This window comes from Tamandua tetradactyla, chromosome 12 (assembly GCF_023851605.1).
Source record: "Tamandua tetradactyla isolate mTamTet1 chromosome 12, mTamTet1.pri, whole genome shotgun sequence".
NCBI classification, from domain to species: Eukaryota; Metazoa; Chordata; class Mammalia; order Pilosa; family Myrmecophagidae; genus Tamandua; species Tamandua tetradactyla.
The window spans coordinates 53,348,827-53,367,298 of record NC_135338.1 but is presented as its reverse complement, the minus strand read 5'-3'; the positions used below and the strand labels follow the sequence as shown (position 1 = coordinate 53,367,298).

The 18,472-nt window shown below is 47.6% G+C and overlaps 1 protein-coding gene across 2 annotated transcripts in view; it reads right to left on the bottom strand.

Annotated features, from left to right (window-relative positions):
* Positions 1 to 4,620: 4,620 nt before the first annotated feature.
* The window catches only part of SLC24A4 (solute carrier family 24 member 4), a 166,467-nt gene continuing 152,615 nt past the window's right edge, over positions 4,621 to 18,472 (bottom strand). For both annotated transcript variants that reach the window (XM_077123389.1, XM_077123390.1), the window contains exons 13-17: positions 17,125 to 17,291; positions 10,728 to 10,842; positions 7,629 to 7,741; positions 7,180 to 7,245; positions 4,621 to 5,996 (exon numbers count right to left, since the gene is read on the bottom strand). In XM_077123389.1, the coding sequence (XP_076979504.1) occupies positions 5,844 to 5,996; positions 7,180 to 7,245; positions 7,629 to 7,741; positions 10,728 to 10,842; positions 17,125 to 17,291 (614 nt within the window). In that variant the 3' untranslated portion in view covers positions 4,621 to 5,843. The remainder of the gene's footprint in view (positions 5,997 to 7,179; positions 7,246 to 7,628; positions 7,742 to 10,727; positions 10,843 to 17,124; positions 17,292 to 18,472) is intronic.

Genomic DNA, 18,472 nt, shown 5'->3' with positions numbered 1-18,472 from the left:
TTATTTTCAGTAGGAGGAAGGGTTTGTTTCTTCTGTTGGAAGGAGACTGAGTGTCTGTCTGAGATGACTTGGGAACTCCTGCCCTGGGAATCCTGGAGAGGCAGCAGGGAGGGTTCTGTTGTTTGAGACCCTTCCCTTCTACGCAAAGCCTGATCATACCAAACCATACAAGTGGAAACCCAAAGCTGTATGCTCCCTTTCTTGACAGCTTAACAAATCTGTTTCCCAGCTGGGGGTGGAGGGTACACACGCTCTCCAGGATTTTACTGGGCTCATCCACAGAAAAGTCCTGACCAAGATGCTGAATAAGAAGCAGCTGTTTGATTCTGGCAACAATAGCAATTGGTATGGACTAAGCCAGTATGTGTCACTGTGACTATTAACTAAGGATCAGCCAACTCCAGGCCCATAAATCTAAGAGACGGAAGAGCCACACAGCCATGGGCTTGCCATTCGCACAGGCATAGTGGGTATTTTTAGCTCTCAGAGGTGCCTCCCATTGCCCCAGCACTGCACCCAGACATTCAAGTTGTAGACATTTTCCTAGACCAGAAAAGAGCAAATTCTCAGCCCCTGCTGATTGAGCAGTGAGAGGAGGACACAAAACTTTGACAACTGGACACTGAGACTACACAATGAATTATGCATAAATGAGCACAGCCATGTGTCCATGATACCACGTGCCAAGAGTGGTTTGGAGGATTTAGCAGAGATAAATGGAACCCGGGACCCGCCTGTCTTTGAAAAGATAGAATGTTTAAAACCCAGGCCCATGTGAAATAATCCAAACTCTAACACCCTCTCCCTCTCCCCCTCCCCAGCTAGCTTCCCTGATGTGATGGAGAAAACATCTCCACCCTGGTGGCAGAGTCAGAGAAAGTCGCCTCTTCTCCCAGTTTCACAGAGTCATCTGTTTCTGCTGGGCTGGGAAGCCTGGTAACATTAGGGCATTTTCCTGTCAGCTGCCAGGCCAGAAGTCGAGCACAATGCTAGTGTCCCAATTTAGTTTTCATTATTAACAAGTACATAAACTAAATTAAAATGCCATTTAAAAATCTGTACCTTTGTGTACTTAGCCCTCTGGAGAACAATTCTCTGCAGCAAGCAAAGCAGCCCCAACCCAAGCCATGTTTGCAAAAACCACGGCTCTAAGAGAGCCACAAAATCCATGCCTCCTACCTGCCAGGTGGGGCGGGCCCATGGAAAGACCCCCACCCTCACCCCTCTGCTCTTGTTCTACCACCCACATGACTACACTGGGGAAGATTTACCCAAAGGGCCAGAGGGGCCCCTTCTCTATGTTTTAGAGGGCACTGAGGAAGCTTCTTCCTAAGGGGCTCCCATGGTCTGCAGAGAGCAGGAAAGCCAGAAAAAGTAGTGTTCATACCTGGCCAGGGTGTCCACATGCTTTTTGGTTGAATCCAGAAAAGAGAAAGGGCAGAGGCCAGGAAGGTAGCACTTTGAGTCCAGGGGTGGGTGGGGGGTGAGAGGCTTCCTGCCATCCAGAGCCTACCCAGAGGGAATTTATAGGAATTCCTGGAAGGTTCCATGGCACAATGTGGTGATGAAGCTGCAGTGCCAGGGACCAACTCAGTTGCCTCAAGCCTACCTGCTAAGTTCCTCCACCAGGGAGGGTTTTAGGTTCTAGGGTCAGCTGGAAGGTGAGACTAAGTGGTTACAGGTAGGGTGGGCAGGCCCGAGTTGGCCCCACGTTCTTGCATACACATCATGAGTACAGGGCCTTAGATAGGCCTGTGACTGTTTAAATCACAGCATACGGATACAATGTCCTGGAACATTTTGCCCTAAGTAGCAAGTTCTTTGTTTGTTCAAGCAACAAGCATTTGCTGAAAGCCTAGCATTCCCACAGTGCAGCACTCTTTTCCAGCCGGGGAGGAACCGGCCTTCCAGGAAGGAAGGGCGGGGGTGGGAGTGGGAATAGAAGAGACGGCCCCTCCCCTGAGTGCCCATTCGCAGTCCGGGCGGACTGGGAGGCAACAGCCAATGGACTATCAGAGCCCACAGCCCACTGAGCCTGCGTCAGCCAAGCTGAAAGGTCTCTTCTCTCCTGTTGACTTCCGGTGGAGAAATTCCAAAACGTGTTAACAGAACCCCTGCTGTTGCAGTACCCTAAGTCCCACTAGCCTAATTTATACCTGGGGAAGAGGGCCGGGGTAGAAAGCAGCTTCAGCTTCTGGGACTTCCAACAAAGGTGCTGCGATCCTCTCCCACCTTTCTCATCTGAGTGGCCTCTGTCCACCCCACCTTAAGAAGAGGGAGGATCCCTAGGACTCAGGGAGGAGGAAGTCAGGAGGAAAGCAGGGTGTCGGGCCAGGATGCCACCCACACCTTACTGAATTCCCACCCTGTTTAGGGAGTCCAGGGTTCACCAATGTCTTTCCACTGATGCTTGTTGGCTCGCAAATAAATCATCATCAATAGAGAAGAGCAGATGGTTTCTTTCCTTGGGTCTGGACTTTGGGAAGCCGAGGAGGGGGTCTTTGGTCAGGGTTTGCAGGACAGACCTGAGGTGATGTGCACACCCTATCTGGTTTAGCCTGGCTCACGGAGGGTTAGCATCATATCAGCTACTTGGACCTGTCATGCAGGGCATCGACGGGGGCAGAAGCAAGCAACAGCCTTAACAGATAAGATGTGGTGAACAGGCAGAAACTCCCAAGGTGGCCAGGTCTGGGCACAAGGTGGATACACAGGTGACCAGGGGGAGAAGCATAGAAACCAACAGACCTGGGGGTGGGTGGTAGGAAGGCTGGGAGAGGGGAGAGAGGAAGGAGAAGGTGGGGCCAACGCTGACCTGTCCACCCTACCTGCAACCATTTGGTCTCTCCTTGTGCTGACCCCAGAATCTTCCTCCAGGGCCAGGTTCTAAGATTCCACATGCCCTCCACGCTACCATGCTGGGGCTGGTTAAGGATAAATTCCAAACTAGGATCTGTCAGGAACTGTCTGCTTCTGCTTCCAAAGACATTTTCTGAGTACAACGGTTTGCTTTTCTTTTCTGCTTCCAATTAGAAGAGCTAAATTTATTTTTTAATTGCCTATTTTTACAGCAAAGTAGTTATCCCATGCTAATTAGCTTTGGGAATAAAATAAAGGAAGCAATCCTGTGTAGTGATGAAAGCGTTACTTTAAAATGAAGGCCTAATTAATCAAGCAAGTCTTTAAACTTGTGATGGGAAAATATTTAAGTGAAAAAAGAGAGTGCTTTTCACCCATAGCATATATATATATAGTTCTCTAGATATAATGAATGCATAAATATTTTAAGAAAATTACATTGGCACATTAAAGTCAAAAGAAAATTAGCCACGAGGAGTGCTCCACATATTAAAAACATCATTTTCTAGTCTCGAACTGCAAGTGCAGTATACTTTAAATCTCAAATGGATTCTGCTGAGAAAGAGGAGGGCCAGTAGGATGTGTTCTCCAAATGCTTCATGAGGATTCAGAGAATTAAACACACAACGGGCCATGTGGCCTGTGCCTTGTTAGAGCAAAAAATATTTCTCCTTCTTTTTCAGTAAAAAAAAAGAAAAGGGACATTGGATCCAGACATACATCAGGATATGACCTGGAGGTTCCAGGAGCGAGTGAAATATTTGAGGAGATTTTAACCAAATAAGAACCAACCAAGTGGGCAAAGACATATACCTGTTACCATCCACTAAAGGATGGCCAACCCATGTGGACTGGCTGGCCGGAGGGGGTAGGGGTAGGGCTGGTGCTTGGCCCACATTTTGCTACTTAATGGCCATTGACCTTGAGTCACTTGACCTCTTTAGGGCCCAATTTTCTGTTAAATGGGGAGAATGATTCCTACGTACATCACAGGGCAGTTTTGAGAATCCAAACTGAGACAGAGCACTCTGAAACCCAGATTAGTCTGTAAAATGGGAGGGCCTGGGGGGTGGGTGCACAGAGTGGTTGCAAGGGCTCTCAAACCCAGTGCATCTAACATTTACACTGATGGACCTACAGGTTCCCTGGCCTCCTTGCTTAGCTGATTTCTTAGGAAAATCCTCCTTGCCCTCAACGTGGAGACCATTGAGCCCTGTATCTAGGTAGAGAAACAAAGAGAAGACTTAACTCGGTTTAATTGCAAATACTGATGTGGAATGAGAATTGAAGCCTGGGCATGGGACTTGGTCCCATCTTAGGCTCATGGTCAAGGAGACTCAAGGGACCCAACTGGAACACTTCCTCCTTTGGAAATCTGGTAGGCCTTAAAGAACACAGCCACGACTTCCAATGTGAACTTCAAGCTTTGTGTCTCAGGAAGGGATTAGTTATTGGATTTGAATTTACATTCAACACTATCACCAATAACTGGTTTCTGGTGAATCACTAAAAATCTCCCTTCCTCATATCATCAGGGGTAGTTCCCACACAGTCTTCTGTGCAATATATCCCAATATGAAAAGTGCATCAAATCTGATAGACTTTTGCAATAGTAACATTAAAAAAATAAAAACAGACTCTATACAAAATTAATTGTGCTTTCTTTTTAGAAACCATGAATGGTCTGTGTTCATACACCTTTTATATATATATATATATATTAGAGCTATAAAGCAGTCGAACATTGTTTTGAAAACAAAGTAGTTTTCTATCTACTTTGGAATCAGCCTCCTGTCCTTGGCCTTTCCTGTGAAGCAAACTAATGAGATTCAAGTAACTTAGCTCTAAAAGTTCTAAGCTATGGTTTTCCATACTTGCTTTGGGCTAACTAGAGAGCAGTTGGTTTTCAGGACACTTTGCTTCTAGTTATTGATCATCACTTTCGGCCCTGCTCATTTTACCGGAGCAGGCTACTGGAGATTTGTTGGGCATATGCATAATTGAGTTTTTCAAAAGGGTGGTTTTGAAACTAGAGCACTAACAAAGAAATGACCAAACCCAAACTGATGGTACATCGCATCATGCGGAAGTTCTGGAATGTCTAGCTGTAAACTGCAGTCTTCTGCATCTTGGAGTCAGCACCCTTTTAGATATTAGTCTTTCACCTCTTTCTATATTCCAGACCAAGCGGCTCAGTGCCGACTCAAAATCACATACATGGGATACATTTTCTACAGACATCACCTTTTTTTGTTCCCACTGTGGTCCTTTCATACAGAGTGAGATTTTTCAAGTATGATGATCTATGTGACATTTTATTTTTAGTATTTCATTGCTCATTCTCTGAATGCATCAGTAAAACTGATAAGAAGAGTCTCTTGTTTTTCTCTTTTATGCTGTGAAAAACTGTTCATATTCTTTCTTTTCTAGAAAAATTGTAGTTATTGCCCCAAACCCCAACAGGTTGAGGCCTTGCCCCCTCTGCACCCAAAGTGCTTCCAGCAGAGTCTGAGGCTCTTAGCAGCACATCCTAGATCATAAGCTCTTGCCCTCTGGCTCAGAGGTCAGTTACCCTTGAGAACTGCATTCCTATTTTGCACTTGTCCCATGAGACCTCCTGCTTGCCGACTGCCTCATTTCCAAGGCTGCCCGTGCAACAAAAACAAACCACACTGCAGTGTGCAAGAGAGAAAGGAGACGCACGGCACATCCCCATGGCTGGCAGCTCAGAGGTCTGAGAAGCAGCTCAAATAACAGCCCCTGAATCTTGCCTTTGGGGGTGGAACTCCAATGAGGAGGAGGACGTCCAGCAGCCTGGCCTGTGACCAGACAAGATACCACGATGGCTCTTCCTTCCAGTGGACAAAAGAACAGACGGTGTCTGTAGATGCAGGCGAGACTCGTGGTGGGGTAAGGAGAGAGAGGAGGATGCCAGCATCACGGGGTGTCCAGAACGGTGGCTCCCCATGGGCAGTGGCTCAGCTTTAATCGTCTTCTCGGCACATTGGCAAGTTGACAAAGGTGAAGACATTAAACTCTATCATTATTGAGAAGCACAAGAAAATGGCATAGAGAACCAGCACATAGATACCCAGCTTCCGGTCCAGTCTCCACTTGTTTAGGTGGATGCCAAGAACCTGGAAGGACAGGGCAAGAGTTGGGCTTGGTTGAAAAGAAATAGGCAAGGTATTTTAACTATAATTACGAGCTCTAGAACTTCCTGCCAGATGTGGACAAGAACAGAAAGCGGTGCTGGTGCTGGTGCTGGTGCTGGTGCTGGCAGGCACATCTTCAGTCTGATCAGAATGAGCCCTGGAGGCTTTGGATTTGACTGAGGAGTGACCCAGACCCTCTGACTGTGTGATCGCACAGCAGCTATCCTCCACAGAGGCCCTCTCCAGGCAGGCACACCACCGCCTGGGGACCTCCTTCCTGCCCAGGCCTTCCTAGGGACGAACAGGCCTCTTGCTGGAGAGAACACGGCCCCTGGCTTTAGAACTTGCCATCTTGGTCTTTTCCCTTCAGGAAAGCTTTCAAGAACTCCTACTGGCCCATGACCAGACAAGCTGCAGTTTGGCCCACCTTTTCCTAACTGTGTGTCTGGGGGAAAAGGGGTTCAAGCACATCCTCATCCAGTCTTCTTCCCAGACTCTCCCCACAACCTCCTTTCCTGCCTTTCTTTCTCTATCCTTGAATGAAGGCTCCAGAAGGGTCGGATCATAATGACTGAATCAGAGCAGAGGGGATAGAAAGTTTTTGACTTCTATAAAGACAGACAGACCTGGGTTCAAAGCTGAAGCTTTTGTATTTCCAATGACCTTGGGCAAGTTGCTTAATCCCTGAGCCTCGATTTTGTCAGCAGAAGGGAATGATGACAGCACCTGCCTCATCACATTGTCGTTAGGACTGAATAAAGGAATGTGGAGGTCAAGTGCTTAGCACAGTCTCAGGTGCTCAGAGCAGGGGGGCCTTGATCTGAACTATGTGTTGGTCTTGGGGCCTGGCCGCCATGCCTCCCATCTGTCAGCTTGGGGGCTTGGGAGGAGATTTCACTGCTATGGCACAACTGAGAGGAGACCAGACGGGGCAGCAAGAGGACAGGGCATGTCATTCAGTGCCTCGGATGACTTCTTAGCCACTTGGGGAATGGTGTCACAGTGGGTGCCCACCTGGGGGTACCTGTGAATTTATATATTCACACGGCTTTGGCCCTTACTGCCAGGGGGAAGTGAGAGGCGGGCTCAGAGTAACGTGAATGACTTAGAGTCAGATGAAATGAAGCGCACACGAGACTTCAATCTGAGAATTCTAAAAACTCACAGTCAGCGCGACAGATCCCAGCAAGAGCACCACGGAATAGACCAGGCCCCGGCTGTTGATCCTCACCTGGAGAAACAAACAAATGTGCCATGAATCTCTTGACTGCGTAGGGTCCAACCCATCCTGAAAGCTCACTATGTTCATTCCCTCATTTGGAAAACCCGGGAGTTGGCAGGTGGCCATGAGGTACTGTGGGGTCAGCTATCCAATCAACCGACCCGGCCTTAGGGATAGGTATGCCTCAGGTCAGTTGCTTAGAGATAACAGCTAAGCACCGACAAGTGCCCAGAACATGGGCACCCCCACCCCCTTCTTGGGCTGCTCAGGAAGCATTCAGGGAAAGTGGGTGTCAGGGTGCTAGGGAGAAGGGGCCAGTGGACCTGGGCCAATGCCACTGTCAGTCACTGCAGAGTGCACATGCCGGCATCAAGGAAGTGAAGGGGACTTACCGTGGATCCGTAACTAATAACCATGGTCTGCAGGCCCCACGGTATGCCGAGTCCTACCAGGATGTCAAACACGTTGCTTCCTATGGTGTTGGAGACCGCCATGTCTCCAAGGCCTTGGAAGGGACAACCGACACATTTCATTCATTAAGACCAGGTCATAAGAAACCCATAGCCGTGCTATGCTAGTCCTTAGAAAGGGATTCCCTCTTCATCAGCCCCAAAGCCCTAAAACATTTTTATGAGGTGTAAGATCCACTTCCATCATGAAGCCTAAGGGGGCCCTTCATTATTTCTCCTGCCAGGTTCACCAGCCGATTCTTCCTGGGGACCCACTCTGCGCTTGGCCTCATTCATACTTCTGGTGACTCTGGGAAGGAGGGGACACTGCCCCAGAGTGGCAGATGATAAAACGGAGGCTCGGGACGTGCCAGGGACACAATTGGTGAGTGGCCCCGTCTCAGGACACCTGGTCCTGGGCCCTTTCCAGTATGCGCAGATGGGTATTGTGACCCACGAGAGGGCACTCACTGTGTTGGCTGGGATAGGGCAGCCGGCCTTGTGTCCTGGTGGGTTTCAAAGGGTGAACTCTTGTTCTCTAGCCTGATGAGAGGCATCTTAGAGGCCAGGGGCCATATCATCTTTCTTCCCCTTCCCTCCCACCTGAACAGCAGCATGCACAGGTATTATATATTAGAAAAACAAATATAAAGATATGGCTCCTGCTGGCTGGCACCTATTCTGACCTGGCCACTGGGCCCTCATTTGACATGACTGTTGTGACCTGGCACGCAGACAAATAAATGTTCATGGAATGAACAAGCCTGAGAAATAAATGCCTGGCCTTTCTCGGTCTTGCCAGGGTCTCTATTTCACTTAGCAGTGGTGGTTCCTTCCAGTAGGAATAGTTGGCAGTTTTTCTAACACTCTCACTCATAGTGGCAGGATTCTAAATTGGCCCCTAAATTCTCAGCTCCTGGTGTACAAACACTTCCTCCCAGTTATTCAGATGAACACTAGTCCAGGTGTCACTGTGAAGGGTTTATGGAGATGTGATTCAGGCCCCAGGTCAGTTGACCTTAAGATAGGGAGGTTATCTTCCAGGGGTCTGACTCATCCAGATAAGTCTTTAAAAAGAACATGGTCCTTCATGGCAAGAGAGATTGGAAACATAAGGGAGATTCAGTATGTGGGAGCTTCTCTACTGCTTACTGTGAAGATGAAGGGAACCATCTGGCAAGAAATGAGGGAAGCCTCTAGGAGCTAAGAATGGCCCCAGTTGACAGTCAACAAATGAATCACAGACCTCACATAACTAAGGGAAACTGAATCCTGCCAACAACCACAGGGCATGAAAGGCAGCCCCTGCCAACACCTTGTGAGCAGAGATGTCCGACCTACAGAGCTGTAAGCTGATAAAAGGGTACTGCTTTAAGCTACCGAATGAATGAATGCCGGTAACCTCAATATGGTTTCAATAGCTGAGATGCTAAGCATCAACTGAGTGTGTGTCTACAAATCACCTGGGGGTCTTGCTAAAATGTAGATTCTGGGGTAGGGTCTGGGAGTCTGCATTTCTTATCCATTCCCAAGTGAAGTCGATGCTGCTGGCCTGGACCCCATTTTGAGCAGCAAGCTTTTGGGGAGTTTAGGATGCAATACCTCAGGTTTAGTCTCCTGCTTCATGTACTGGGCTCAGAACAGAGGCTCCTGTATGCTTTGCCAAAGAAACTGTCTATTCTTTACCATGTCTATTGGGTTCTTTGTCAATCACATCAATGTTGCCTTTGTGACAACTGTATACTCCCATCCCGTGACCTCACGTTTCCTCAATTTCCTTTCTTCTATGCTCTAATGTTGCCACTCTGAGATGATATCCTCCCTTGGAACCCCATTTCTCCTTTGTTCTTACAGAGTCCCATGGTTGACCTCATCAAGACCTGCCCCCTACTCCCAGAATTACCCCTGTAATTCTACCAATTAATCGGAGCTTCTACCATCATGACCCTCCCTCACTAGCCTGGACTCCAGGGTCAGTTGTTTAAACTGTCCATTCTCTTGCCCCTTGGCCTTCCATGGTGTACACCCAACTAACCCTCGCTCTGGGTGGACTTGTCATCTCTCATCTGTGCATCACAAGAGCTGGCATGACTGAATCCCACCCAAGTTTATACTACAGAGCATCACCCAGGCCCCAGGTGTCGCTCAGTGCCTTTCCTTGTACTGAGTTCAAAGGCCACTCAATTAAATTCCACTCCCCTCAACTGCTGTCCCCAACCTTCTTCATTCTCTCTGAGGCCCCAGCCTAGTACCAAAGGCAATCCCACACATCCCTTCTCCACATCTCATGCTTTCTCATGACCACCTGACCAACCAATCAACCCCTTCCATCTTGGAGGAATAAATATCCCATCCCTCTTGCTAAATCCAACTTTTTTCCTTGGGGCACATCTTTCCTCCCCTATCTCCTCTGAGATTTCACTCCATTTTTATCCCTGCCCTCCCTCCCATACTTTGAAACGTTCATGTACTGAGAAAAGATCTGTGGAAGTCCCTGCTGGGATGCTATCTCATCTGAGTCTCAGTAAATAAAGGCCAGTCTCCTAACAGCCCTTTTGTTCTGCCACCAGAGAGCATACAGTCCCTCCTCCCCTTGCTCAACCCATGTCACTCAGTAAGCCCAAAGAAAAAACCATGAACAAACTAAATCCTTATACATGTACTAGAACTTTGGAGAAGAATGGAAAAGAAGTTGGATGTATAGTACGGCCCCCATTTGCCTTCCTGGGACCAGAACATTTCTTGTTACTAGCTCCTTTGCTATATATAGTCTGGGATAGGTTCTGTTCAATCTTATGTTGAATGGTTATTTCAGGATGTGTTCATTTTTAGAGAACTGGTCTTGAGCAAATGCTTCTAGATGTCTAAAGGCATTTATCTTGGTGAAATTCTCCCCATGAATGAAACCTTTCCAGATATCCCCGCTTCCTCCATACTAGGACTTCACCCCACGTAAGCCAACAATAAGAGCCATGAACTCAGGCAGGGGCAAGGAGGCCTGGAGGTGATGCCAATGGCCTGGGGCCCAGGCAGGACCTGTACCTTGTCTCGCCACGATTAAGCTGGCCATGCAGTCTGGAACACTCGTCCCTGCTGCCAGGAAAGTAATACCCATGATGACATCAGGAATCCCAAGCGTGTATCCAATGATAGTCACCTGCAGAAGGGTGGGGGGCAGGGCATGAGCGCACGATAGACATTTTGCTTACCCTTGGTGTTCTTGAGCGTGGCACTGCTGTAACCAATGGAACAATTTTGGAATATGGTTTTTTTAAAAAACATCTTTCGAGAGTTCCTCTTCTCCTGATTACATGAGTAATATGTGTTTACTGTTTTAAAAACTTTAGAAAACAATATAAAATGAAAAAAAAAAAATGCAACCACTCCTCATGACCCAGAGACCCACATTTAGACCAGTCAGTGGTTATCAAATGGGAGCATGTAGAAAATCCTGTGTGGGAGCTCATCAAAATGCAGGTTTCCAGACCCTACTCCCAGAATTTCTGATTCAGGAGATCTGGCAGGAGGCCTTAGAATATGCATTTCTGGATGGGACTGAGAGACTGCTGATCTGGGGCTTGTATTTGAAAATCACTGCTTTAGAATATATCCCATGTCTCTGAACTTCTTTTACACGTGTGTGTTAGAAAAATGGAATCAGAGTATAAATGTATGTATTTTCTGTTTGTTTCATTTAATAATACCTTGTGAATTTCTTTCCACCTTGAATATTCATCTGCAACATTCCGTGAAAGCAGTGGATAGATTTCATTGTATGGCTGAACTTGTTTTTAGCCAATCCCTTCATGTTGGAATATCTAGGTAGTTTCTTTTCTGCTGTTATAATATCACTGCCCATGATAAGAATGTTTACTGAGCACTTGATATATACCAGTTACCTTATGGGATATGTTGCTTTCAAAGGCTCATATACTCTATCATTCACCACCCACTGAGGCGGGAGGCACTATCATCATGCCCATTTCACACCCAGGGAAACTGAGGAACCGAGAAGTCTGCAGCCAGTAAGTGGGGTAGCAGGGGTTCTGAGCCAGGTCTGTACAATACTAGAGCCTCTGCTCTGACCTCTCCACCCTGCTGCCTTGGGCATACATTGTTGGGTTCTCTTTGGACTACTTCCTTAGGATAGACTCCAAGAAATAGAACTGCTGGATCAAAGACAATGTGGGCTTTTAAGGATTTTGAACATATTCACATACTCTTCAAGTAAATATCTGGCACTTCAGAAATGATTGGGACTCTGAGCAGTGGTTACATGGAAAGCCTTGGAAGCACTTGGGCCACTCCATTCAACCCATGCATCAGCTCTGGCTTTGCCTCCCTGCCCTGAAAATGGGCACAGTGGCACTCCTTAGGGCCACCCATATATCGTTAATGGCTCAACCCCAGCTAATGGCTGTGTGACCTTGGACTCCCTCACCTGTAAAATGGGCTTGTTAAGGGGGATTAAGTGAGAAACTGCAGGGTCACAGCATCTGGCCTATGAAAGATGTTCACAATCAGATGTTTCCCTTCTCTTCCAATCACTTGTCTTGCAGTCTCTGGGGGCAGAGACAATGAGGGTGATCAGACCCACAGGTTTCAGAGAGTTCCGGATTAAGTGTGCCTTCTAAGTGCAAAGCTCAGCCCTGGAGTATAGCCAGGATACATGTGTTTAAAAGATAACCCTTTGAGGAGAAAGCTTTACAGAGAGGTTTGAAGCTGCCCCCACTTTGAAGCTGCCCCCACTTTCCAGAGGAAGGACTGAGCTCAGTCTCACCAGGCTCACCCCTCGTGCTCTTAAGTGGGGGGGGGGGCATCATTTTCTCAAGACCTGGTGCGAAGGCAAACAGAGGGTGCTGCCCCGGGGCTGCTCTGCCATGCAAGGAGGACAAAAGAGCAATTGATCCATCAGGACTCAGCCCACGCTGGACATGAAAGAGATCCCCACAAAAAAGCAGGCTGTGGCTGGCACCTTCTTAACGGGCGATGCCAGACATCATAAATGCCAAGCCGGGGTTATTTTGGGATTATTAGAGTTGCCTCCATTTCTTGAAAAACAAACAAATACTGAACTGTGTGGGTAAGAAGTTGAAGGATGGGAAGACAGAAGGAAGGCAGGCTTTGTGTGCGTGTACATCTCATCCAGAGCTTTCCGTACAGCATGAGCCTCCTGTCTCTTGGGCCCTCTAAGTCCTGCCCCTGCTGAGGTGCTGGAAAATGAGCAGAGCTGAGTCCTGAGCCCTGCGGCTCTCCGTGGCTTGGCCCCTGACTACCTCCATGACCCTGCGGGAGTCAGGGCTCCTCCCTGGCCCCAAATCTGTCCGACTGTTCATGTGTACCGGACCAGCTAATCCATTTCTAAGGTCTCTCTTGGGACACTGACATCCAGGCCTCGTACTTCCTGAAGATGGGAGAGGCGGTGGCGGGGTGGGCAGGTGGGACTTCACCTCATTGGTCATAAAGAAAGAAAACACATGGCGCTCTTTGCTCAGGGGAAATCTAGGCTAACCTGTGGCACTGTTCTCTTTATAAATAAAGAATGGCTACTGTGGAGGCCATTCCAGTCCCCCAAAATGGAGCACATCTCAAGTTTAAAACCACAGGTAAGAGCTCCTGTGACTGCGGGCCACACCATTTCCTCCATCTGGGCTTGAAGGAGCAAGTATGGGGCTTGTTAGCCAAGGTGCTGAGGGTAGGAGTGTTATAAACGTCCTTTCTCATTGCTAATTATTGGAACTTATTTAATAATACTTTTCAATAATTCATGAAGGAAAAATCTCACGTTTGCTAATTTGATCTTTCTAATTTTCACATTGCTCAACAGTCATTACGTAGTCCTTTTAACTTGTAATATTGTTTGGGAAATGCACTCTCCCTAGACAAATTATTGGATCTCCTGAAATGTCAACATGGACTAGCTTTTTTATTTTTTTATCACATAGTCGTATATTCATCATCATGATAATTTCTTTGAACATTTGCATCAATTCATAAAAAGAAATGAAAAGAAAACAGAAAAAAAATTAATACATACCATACCCCGTACCCCTCCCTTTCATTGATCACTAGTATTTCAATCTACTCAATTTCTTTTAACATTTGTTCCCCCTATTATTTATTTATTTTTAATTCATATGCTTTACTCATCTGTCCATAACGTAGATAAAACAAGCATCAGACACAAGGTTTTCACAATCACACAGTCACACTGTGAAAGCTATATCATTATACAATCATCTTCAAGAAATATGGCTACTGGAACACAGCTCTACATTTTCAGGCAGTTCCCTCCAGCCTTTCCATTACACCTTAACTAAAAAAGTGATATATATATATATATGATGCACAAGAATAACCTCCAGGATAACCTCTCAACTCTGTTTGGAATCTCTCAGCCACTGACACTTTTATTTTGTCTCATTTCTCTCTTCCCCCTTTCGGCCGAGAAAATTTTCTCAATCCCTTGGTGCTGAGTCCCAGTTCATTCTAGCATTTCTGTCCCACATTGCCAGGAAGGTCCACACCCCTGGGAGTCATGTCCCATGTAGAGAGGGGGAGGGCAGTGAGTTTGGTTGTCATGTTGGCTGAGAGAGAGAGAGGCCACATCTGAGCAACAAAAGAGGTTTTCTTGGGGGTGATTCATAGGCCTAATTTTAAGTAGGCTTAGCCTATTCTTTGTGGGGTTAAGTTTCATATGAACAAACCCCAAGATTGGGGGCTTAGCCTATTGCTTTGGTTGTCCCCACTGCTTGTGAGAACATCAAGAATTCTCCCCTTGGAGAAGCCGAATTTTCCCCCTTTCTCACCATTCCCCCAAGAGGACTTTGCATATACTTTTTAATTCGCTGTTCAAATCCTTCTGGGGTTTATTGGGGCATCACTCTGGACAAACCTACAAAATCTCATGCCCTACTCAAGGTTCCATGTACTTATGGTGTTCAATTAAGCTGTCCACATAAGTTATATTAGGAACTGCACTAGTCAAATTATAAATTTTGCAGACTAGGTTTTAACTCTAGGCAGAAAATTTAAACCTCAAAGCCAACTAATTTAAGGCACAGTTTTTATTATCTTTGATTGTCATCCTTTTTTGCAGGGATTGGACAGGAGCTATTTCCAGCTCCCCCAGCCCCCCATCCCAGCATACACACACATCTATGTGCTTATGGAGATTTTTAACCATCATTCAAATGAAGCTAGAAGGCAGTGTTGGCTGTATCTCATGGTGCAAATGGCTGAAGTTTACAATTATGAACAGGCAGCCCCACTGCAAGCTCAGATCACAGAGCCTGATCTGAGAGGAAGTGAGATTACGCTGAAACTGAGTGTGAGGTACCATCAAAGTCAATCCAACATGGGAAGGGCAGTGTGGGGGATCTCTCATGGCTCAGTGGGCAAACGTGTATTATTCTGTGATGTTCACAGCCATCGGGCTGTCACCAGTTAGCGGTGCTAACTGGCTGTGGGTTGCAAAAAGTGACTGTAATTGGGCTCATTTTGGTGATGCTAAACCAACCTATTCTGGGGATGAGGGTGGGGCAAGAGGCAGAGCTTAAGAGGGAGAGAGGTCTTGGGAGATTCAGATGTCTGAGTGGCTCCATGACAAAAATTCAGCTGAACCAAGGCCAGGGTGTTCCAGGAGTGTAGATGTGGGGATGGAGCAGTTGCTGCCCCCCCTGAGTTATATGACTTTCCCATTCACCAAGAAACAACTTTATATGGAGTCCTGAGATTCCTTTTGGGAATCAGTATGCTAAGGGGGTAGCTATGGGGTAGGGGAAGGGCTCCAGAAGAGGGGAAAGGGGACAGCTGTGGGGGACAGCATCTCTCACCAGCTGCTGCCTTGGGGAGTGTCTGCCCCAAGGGAAAGGGTCAGGACTCTGAGAGAGGCTGAGGGCACGTTACCACTCAGCTGCAGCCAGGGTCCTGGGTGGTACTTGTGTCTCCAGGGAGAGTAGGTTAAGGAGCGTGATTTCAAGAAAGCAAAACAGCTCCCACACACTATTCAGAATCCTAACAAGGTGTGCTTAGGATCACCCACACACAACACTCTGGGAAGGAAGGAGACAGGGGTGTTGGGACTAGGTGGTAAGAAAGAGCCAGGACTGGCTGCAGGCCTGGAATGTGCCAGGCACTTGCTAGACTCTCGACAGCTACTATCACCCCCCTTTTAGAGAGGGGCGACCTTGGCTCAGGGATGCTGAGTCCCCCACCCAGATTTTATGGATCAGTGGTAAGTTTAAATGATTTTATGTGACCCCATGGCCCTTCTTTGCCCCCTAAACTGCATCATTCCTCTGAAGTTAAGGGAAAGTAGGCCCCATGCCCACAAGTCCCTGCCAGTCCACACCAACTTGCCCTCCTTGCAGCTGTACCAGGGCTGAAGAGGAAAGTAAAATGACTAAACTCATAACCAGTAGGGCGTGAGTGGGCTGACAGGTGAGCCACACAATCAAGAGATCCCGTAATAAATGAAACCACAACCAACCGCCATCCACCGATCCTGTAAACATGGGGTGCCCCTCTTTGATCTTGGGCTTCCCTGCCCCCACCCCATGGAGGAGGAGGCAGGGCCCCACAGGGTGCTACACAGAGAGAGGGCCTGGCCTGGCCCAGCCAGGGAAAGGCATGGACCGGGAGCAGCCGTGTGCGACCAGAGGCCGTAGGAGCTATACCAAGGCCTCTGCCTGCAAAACTTCAGACAGAACGGCACCTGAAGATTCTAGTAACAAACCAAGTGGCAGTTTGTAGAGTGGTTAAGCTCATGGATTCTGGAGACTGATACCTAGATTCACATCCCAACTCTAGCACTCACTGATCGTGTAATTGTGAGCAAATTACTTAACCTCTTGGTGCCTCAGTTTCCCCACCTATAAAATGGGAATTAAAAAACTATCTAAATCATGGGGTTGTTGGAGATTAATTAAAAGGTTTCTATAAGGGTCTTAAGCAGTGGCTGGTCCAGAGAGTGGGGAGGGGAGCATCCCTTGGTAAGGGACATGGGGAGAGCCTTCTTGTCACCACCAGCACCTCACGCTGACCCGGGTCTCCTTTCACATTTCCCTGGGGGCCCTGGGAATGGAGGGGGCCTAACAATCAGCCCTACCTGGCTCTTTACAGAGAATTCTGCAAAGTATCAGACATGGTTCTCTACTCCCGCTCCTGTTGCTCCCGGCGTGTTCTCTCGCTATGCTGCCTGGCGTACCAGCATGGCATGTCTCAGGCTGGCTATCCCTGGTGCACAGCCCAGCGCCATGTGCCTCTGCTGAAATCTCTTTCCATCAAGAAATGAGCCGGCGCTCAGGGAAGCGAAGCGACTCGCCCAAGGTGCCATGCCCAGCGCCTGGGCCAGTCGTGAACCCAGCTGTCCCACCTTCGCTTGGCAGAGGCGGGCAGGGGCTGTCCCCACGGTCCACCGCCCACTTCTGTCACTCACCAGCCACACCATGAGGTAGGAGAACACGGCGATCCACAGGGTGGCAGTGATGAAGGTGACCATGAAGAGCTTCTCCCAGCGAGGCTTGCTGCAGTTGGGGATGGTGATGCACAGGAGAAAGATGAGGGGCCAGGTGAGCACCCACTTGGCTCTGTCCCCTTGGGCCTCTGCAGGGGTTGGAGAGGAATGAGGAGGGAGAGGGACAGAGACACAAGCCAGGTTAACACACCTGTCAGTCTACTGGGGGTGGGGTGGGGTGTGTTTTTTTTTTCCAAACCAAACAAGAGAATGCCTTCAAGTGGACTCAAAGCAACTGACGTCATGGAATCACAGACCTCCATTAGGTGATCCGGGAAAGGGTCTTAGTGAGACGACTCAGGGAGTTTGTCTCTAATTGAACAATTTTATTCATTTCAACCCCCTGTGACTGATAAGGGAAGTAAGACCCATGGAAGCTGGAATGAGGATATGGAATAGGAATATACTTTGGAATCAGACAAACCTGGATTGGAATTCAAATGGCCTTGAGCAAGGCTGTCAACTCTACTTCCTCTTTTCTGATGACAATTGTAGTAGTGATGACAAGGACGTAACATTAATGAGCCTATCACGTATTTGCTATGTGAAGCAGACACAGTGACAAGCACTCTGACTCTTATAAATACTTGCTCTGTAAAATGGGAACATTACCTCTTTCTCAGATGCTACAAAAATGACATGTTTTAATATACACAAAACACCAACACTCAGAGTTTGGCACAGCATGGGTGCTGTGGAAATGTCATCTACCTTGTTTCATGGTCACTGGAGACAATCCATGTCAGATGAAAGACTAAAATGGGGATATCCTGTTGGCAATCCAGATCACACTAACTTCTAACAAGGTCATCCACAAACAACTCAACCAAGGAAAAGTGGCCTCAATAAGCCACCAGCTGTGGGCATGTACATGTAGGCTCAAAACCAGCCTGCTGGTGAGGGCAGTGAAGATGTCAGAGTAAGGACCTCTGAAAATTCTCTCCTCCATGAAAACAATGAGATCACTGCCAAGAAATGTCAGAACCAACTTTTTCAGAACTCAGTAAATTAACCAACGACTTGCAGCAATCTGGAGAGCATGTCTTAAAAAAAAACAACTGGATAAGAAGAGCAGGCTTTGTGGTGCTTTATTTTGCCCTATTCCCATCCCCCTCCCACTAGCTCTGCAGTAGCCTTAATCTGCACTACAATCACAGTGCAACCCAGGAGCCAGGTAGCCAATGGTGGGGAAAAACAGGGTTGGAGCTCCGTCAAAGCTCATTCATAGAGAACTGTCATTATCTGACTTGTCTGAAGGCTTCCTGGAACA